At 30.5% G+C, this 7,054-nt stretch overlaps 1 protein-coding gene across 1 annotated transcript; it reads left to right on the forward strand.

The window, feature by feature from the left end:
• The first annotated feature begins 2,585 nt into the window (after positions 1–2,585).
• On the forward strand, positions 2,586–5,227 carry LOC104088327 (uncharacterized). Its single transcript, XM_009592986.4, has 2 exons — positions 2,586–3,775; positions 4,663–5,227. Exons 1-2 carry the CDS (start codon positions 2,666–2,668, stop codon positions 4,987–4,989), a joined length of 1,437 nt encoding a protein of 478 aa, XP_009591281.1. The 5' UTR covers positions 2,586–2,665; the 3' UTR covers positions 4,990–5,227.
• Positions 5,228–7,054: the final 1,827 nt, after the last annotated feature.

Raw genomic sequence — 7,054 nt, forward strand, 5'->3', positions numbered from 1 at the left:
TTGTTGTATGCAATTTAAAAAATCTTAGACCAACACATGAGGCTTTGTTCTCATAAGCAATAGTTTAGCCATTAATAGGAGGTATTCAATGCTAAACTAGCTTTATCAAATATTGTTCAGACACTTCTGGTATCATGAGAGAAAATTATAATCAAATGAACAATATAAAGACAATTATAAATTTATAAATGACAAAAAGTAAGAATTTATATAGTTCTACCACTAACTTTGTGACAAATATCTCCTTCAAAGAGAATTACCATTAACATCTGAATATTATCAATGCGGCAACCACATAGTCATTGCATCCTTTAAGAAAAGATACACGAGTTGTTATTTCCTTCGGGGAACTCAATAACTAACCATAATATTTTAATGTGGTTGTAGTAGAAAGCATTCTATAAGAAGCATTTACCTTAGAATGATATTTAATAAAATTATCCAAGTTGTTTTACGCACAACAGGTACGTGCGGCAATGATCTTTATACCACAAAAATAATATTTATATCCTCTGTTATTCTACCTCTTCAGGAGGTGAGTTGTGGTATTTACACCGCTTTATAATATTTTCCTGCTTCATGAGGAAATTTTAATTATGTTACTTCTTCAGGAGCAAATTTAAAATACGAAATATTGAGTATATATTCTCTCAATCATATTAACTCTTTTGGAGATGAATTGTAATATATTTACATCAAGAGTGCGTTCATATTTACGGCTTTATTAATATTATCACATTCGCTTCAGGAAATGGATTAGTATTTATCAAAAATTCTCATCCTTCAGGAAATCGAACATAATTATCTGAACGCGCATTAATCACATCAAATTGTGATGCTTCAACCTCTTTTAAAATATTTACTACTTCAGGAGCAAATCGAGGCGTGCATGTAATATAGAGAATATTTCTCTAGCTTATCTTTAATTGTAACCATAGAAAGCCTAAATTATCACTTTTGGTGGTCATAGGCATATTCCACTTCTGGCGGTTAACAAAATTTAGTTACAATGAGATATACGAAACATAACCACTTCTGGTGGTTGTATATTTCTTGCAAACTCTGTTGGGGTTTAAGTGGATCTAACAATGTTATCTACTTTGTAATCCTTTATTAAGATAATTAGGATAAAAACAAATACCAAAATAGGTACTGTACACATAACATATAACTAAGTAAGTGATGATAAAGATATTAAAATATAAGCAAAAGGCTCAAATTAAATTACGCAAATTTGGCCACTGCAGATGTAAGTGATATCCACATCACTACTGCTAAGAAGAAAAACTCACCACCTCAAGGATATAATCTGCCTTATGATGCTCGGAATGAACAAGATCTAACCACGGACATAAGAGTATCGCCTTACATCGGAGATGAACATATCTCAAGGATATAATCCCCCTTATGATGCTCGGAATGAACAAGATCTAACAACGGACATAAGAGTGTCACATTACATCGGAGATGAACACTGAAATAGAAATTAAATTCGAAGTAAGTGCTAAAAATGGTAGAGTCTCGTGCTAATAACGTGTTATAAAATAAAGACTGAAAAGTAAATAAATCGAAGATAAGTATAGAGGGAGATTGATATTTTTATTCAACTTCAAACCCATGTACATAATGAACTGAAATCTCCTCTATTTATAGAAGAAAGGAAGTTGTTGTGTAAGCTACTACTGTAAGTTGCTGTGTAAGTTGCTTGTAAGCTGCTACTGCAAGCTGCTGTGTAAGCTGCTACTGTACCAAATACAGATAATCTTCTACCGGGTATAATATTTATCCATAACGGAGTACCGAAAGTATAAGCTTCTTGAGAAGGCTTATTTCCAATAGAGTACTAAATAGATATACATATTTACTCGGAGTCCCATATGGATAACCTTCTTCAGGAAGCTTATTTACAAGGGAGTATTAAATGGACATCCATAATAAAATATATTTATAACATATTTACGTTACTTTTAGTTATATTTAAATTTTTGAATGTATTAGTTGAAATTATTATATTATATATGATTTTTTTGTTTTTACTTTATCTATTAGTAAAATTTTGGTTACTATAATAACGGTATGTTGTGGAAGTTTAGTTCCACTGTAATAGACTTCCACTATAATAGGACATTTTTTATGGATTTGAATTTAGTTAATTTAATTCGGAAAGTAGCTATACTATTTGTTTCTATCTCCATTTCAAATTAGATTTTCCTTTTTAATCTGTTTCAAACTAAATAATATATTTTTAAATTTAAAAATAATTTAATTTTAAATTCTTTATTTTATCTATTTTATCATTAATAAAAAAAATTTATAACCACACATAAATATCATGACCTAATAAAATTTTTATCCCTTAAATTTTTAATAACATAAATTTTAAAAATCTTCTATCTTTTTTCTTAAATTCTGTACCTGTCAAACTAGATCATCACTTTTTTCTTTTTGCACTAAAGATCAGAAAGAGACACGTCTTATTCCAAAAACTCCCATGCAACATAACACGTATTCATCTTTAATCCAGCAACACCTCCTAACGTGGGCATTCAAATTCAACTTCCTCAAAACTCTCTCCTCCTCAACCCCACATTGGATTCCCTCTTAATTTCCACCGCACTATATATATACCTTTACTCTCATCCATTCACATAGGGAACAAACAAAAATGATGAATATTTTCGTTATTACTCTTGTATTAACCACACTTCTAACAGCAGGGGTCTTTTCTCCAATCCCAGAAAAGAAAGAAGAAGTTATAGTCAAAGAAGGTCATAGAGTTGTAGTTGTTGAATATGAGCCAAACGATGGAAATACCAAGGTCTCAATTTCCCCACAAGAAACAGACCAAAAAGCAACAGCAGGGGTTGTTTCAGATGTCAAAGATAAAATATCAGATACAGCAGAGGCAGTTAAAGACAAAATCAAAGAAGCTACATCCTTTGGAGAAGGAGGAAAAGAAAATGGTGGGGTTCATAAGCCAACTGCTAGAGAACTGGTTTGTGATGCCTTTGGCAAGTGCAAACATAGGATAGCAAGTGCACTAGGTGGAACCAAAGAATCTATTTCTGGAAAGATGCATGAAATTGAAGAAGATGCAAAAGCGACTGTTGAAAATGTTTACGAGAAAGTGAAAGATACAGTTGTTGGAAAAGCGCATGAGGCTTCAGAAAAGGTAAGTGAAGTGAAAGAAAAAACCAAAGATTCTGTTAAGGAGATGGTGAAAGAAGGTGCTAAAGAGACTGTTGAGAAAGTGAAAGGAAAAGCTAAAGACGTGGCTGACACAACAAAGACACTGAAGGGTGATATGAAGAGAAATGCTTCAGCAGATCTTGATATCATAGAAGAAAAAGCGAAAGCAGCAAAAGATGCAGTGAAAGAAGATGCACATAGGCTTAAAGTGGAAGGCAAAAGGGATTATCAAATAATTCGGAGGTTCTTATCAGCCAAGAATTTTAGATCTTTAATGGGAATGATTCATTTGCTTGGCTTTGCATTATCTTATGGGGTGTGTATTTGGGTGACATTTATCTCGAGTAATATTTTGGCAAGAGCTTTGCCGAAGCAGCAGTTTGCGATGGTACAGAGCAAGATTTACCCGGTTTACTTCAAGACTCTGGCTTATGGCATCACCACAGCGTTTCTTGGCCATTTCATGAGCCAGAGGCATCGATATTATTATGCGAACAGGGCTGAAACAATCCAGGGTTTCCTTTGTTTGGCCACAATATGCATGGCTTTGATCAACTCGTTCGTCTTGGAGCCTCGAGCCTCTAAGGTATGCGGTTATTTCCTCTGTTTTTCCTTCTTAATTATGTGAACTCACCTAGCCGGTTTCGGATCCAGACAAAGAATAGCAAGTTATATGCACCTAATTAATAAAGTATGAAAGATACTCGTTCCGTTCCGTTTCAATCTATGTGATATCTTTAACATTCATTTCATTTGTCTTTCAAAAAAGAAAGATGATAAGTATTTGATATTTAGTATTCCTTCCATTTTAATTCATGTGAACTATTTCCTTTTTCGTCGTTTAAAAAATTGACTTTTTTTCATATTTAAAAATATTTTACTTTTATATATTTTACCTGCAATGATATAATTAGTCGTTGTACAAAATATGTAGCTCATTGAGCCACAAATTCAAAAAATTTCTCTTTTTAAACTCCATACCTTATTTTGTGCCTAGTCAAATAGATTCTCAATTCTTTAAAATTTTATTTTATCTTTAATTGAACGATTTATATCCACATAACTATTAAAATTTTATTTTAAGCTAGTAATTTCAAAAGTATTCCTTGCACTCAACTCACATGTCTAGTCAAAAAAATTGTGGCGCGGGGAAGAAGTACTGTTTAGTGCGCCCGTAGAGTAATATGTCCTCTTTCAGCCGAAGAGCAGAGATTTATATGTGAAAATCTTTAAAAGAAGATCAAAACTATATCCTATATAGGGTAAGTTTTTCCAAGGATCTTGGTAAAATAATGGTAATGATTTTAGCTAATACCTCCTGACCATACACCAAATATGAGATAAATTTTATTCAAAAATTTCTACGCTGGATAATCCACCCGATTCTTTGGACCAAAACGGCCCCCAAGTGTTAAAATGCAAATATAGTACTTCGTTTAGGTTCTTTTGTGATGTGGTATTGCAATTTTGCAGGTGATGAGGGAGAGAATGAAACTGGAGAAAGAGGAAGGAAAAGGAGAAGATATATTTAGCGTAGAACCAAGCACTTCAAGCGTGGACGCACTGAAAGATCCAACAGGAATAAAAATAGGCAAACAAGCAACAAGTAGTCAAGGACCTGCAGAAACACACCGAGAGTTGTCTGAAGAAGCAGCAAGAATGAAACCTCAAGTTGAGAGATTGAGTCAGAAACTAAAGAAGCTGAATTTCGTCTCATCTTTTTTCAATGTACTCACACTAGTGGCTCTTAGTTATCACCTTGTTTACCTAAGCCAATTAGTGCATGCCAGCAGTTACTAACACAGCAAACCTCAGACAGAAGATCTCAGCAACAGCCGAACTACTAGTGTCGTCTTTTAATATGGTGAATTTCTGATTTTTAATTGCATGTATTAAAAGGATAGTTCTTGTGTTATGATTTTTTTTTGCCGTCCTTTTTTATGAGTTATTCTTGTACTTCATTAATGTAGAATCTGAATTCGAACTGTCAGTATTGTTGTGAATTTGTGATTTGAAATATTTTTCATTAGTTTCTTAATATCTTTTTGAATTGTTTTGATTCTGTATTATTTTTTGTTGTAACATTTATTTAATTTTAGAAATACCTCTAATCTTTCAATTTAACCGTTGTAACATCATCTGGTTATCTCAATACGCAACTACGCAAATATTTTTTTTAAATTATTTTTAACAATAAAAGAACTTTATATATAATACTAGTAAGGATAACCCATGCTATGCATGGCCCAATAACACTATTACCTAAATATTAAAGTCATAACTATTACCTAAATATTAGAGTCATAAAGATGTGCATGTTAGAGTTAGACACATAAAGTCATTAAAATCACAATTTTATTGGTTTCAACTGTTACTTAAAATTAAAATTTAAGGAGCTTTGATCATATTGTTCGAATTAGCAGGAGTTATAAAATTTATGTTTAATTTATAAACATTGACAATCTTCTTTTGTTGCAATGTCAAGTTATGTAACGCAACTATAATTAGATTCACATTTAATATTACTTCATGTCTAAAATAAATATCGTTTAAATTTTTTATATGCTCACTAAAAATATCGTATAAAACAAAAATTATAAGATTTATTTGATTGTTATGTTTTATATCATAGTCAACTTACTCATTATACTGTGTGGGTAATTATTAGATCGAAATTAGATTTAGAAAAATATAACTAATGTCGTTTTAATTTCCCAAATCAACATTTATTTTGGCCAAATATATTTAGCTAAATAAATTGAAATTTATTTTTTAGGGGAGGGAATATAACCTAATTTAAACTATTTACATGTGAAATCAGTAGAAGAAAAGGACTCTTGTTTTTCGATTTTACCTCAAATTAGACTCTATTTTACTTAGAAAAATAGTTTACTCAAAGAAATATTTTAATGTTATTTTTATAAGATTATAGAGATGCATATAATAAAGTTCGATGATTTTAGCTTCAATTATTGATTATAAAAATTTATGCTACTATTACTTTATAGGAAACAAAAACTCTTAAAATTTGAATGATGGGAAGAAATTTACCTTTAAAAAAAGAACTTTTGAGAGCACATATGCCCAACTAATTATTTGTACAAATGTTAACTATATAATTTAAGTTAATACGAATCAAATTAAAAGAAAAAAAATAATTGTGCAAGATATTTTTTTTAAAAAGCATAACCCTAGCATCAATTATCAATTAACAAAATATGGTAGAAAATATTTTATATTTCATAATAGAATCCCAATTGATCCCAATCACATTGCAACCGAAACTCCTTTTTTCCCTACAACACTCCATTAATTATATCAATCTCTAGATTTTCTATCATCATAAATATATCATTATATATAATTCTGGTCTGAAATAATTCTAGTATATTACAAAAGTTAACTAAATTATTTAATTATACAAATAGAATAATAATACAATGTATCTGTGTATATATTTATTTATGCATTTTATTTATAAAATATTCCTAGTATATTTACAGAATAAGCAAAAGATATATAAGATATAAATCAATATACCTGAAATATTTATGAAATAATTTTAGTATATTTCAAATTTAATTAGAAAATTTTAATTATACAAAAAGTATAATAATTGTATAATGCATTTGCCTTATAAAAAGGTCGCGTGCAATAAGCTACAAAACTTGACCTTTATGTAGAATTAGGATTGCTCATTTATTATTTAATTATTCAAAATTAATTTTATGAAAGAGAAAGAAAATAAGAAGAGAAGAAAAATGACTGTTTTTCAATGTTATCTCTAATGAAATGACATTGAAACAATCGAAGGGGGCCCTACTTAATCTGTAAGTGGCAGTCTTAAAGTGCTACAGTGCCACGT

Source organism: Nicotiana tomentosiformis, chromosome 6 (genome assembly GCF_000390325.3).
Source record: "Nicotiana tomentosiformis chromosome 6, ASM39032v3, whole genome shotgun sequence".
Classification (NCBI taxonomy): domain Eukaryota; kingdom Viridiplantae; phylum Streptophyta; class Magnoliopsida; order Solanales; family Solanaceae; genus Nicotiana; species Nicotiana tomentosiformis.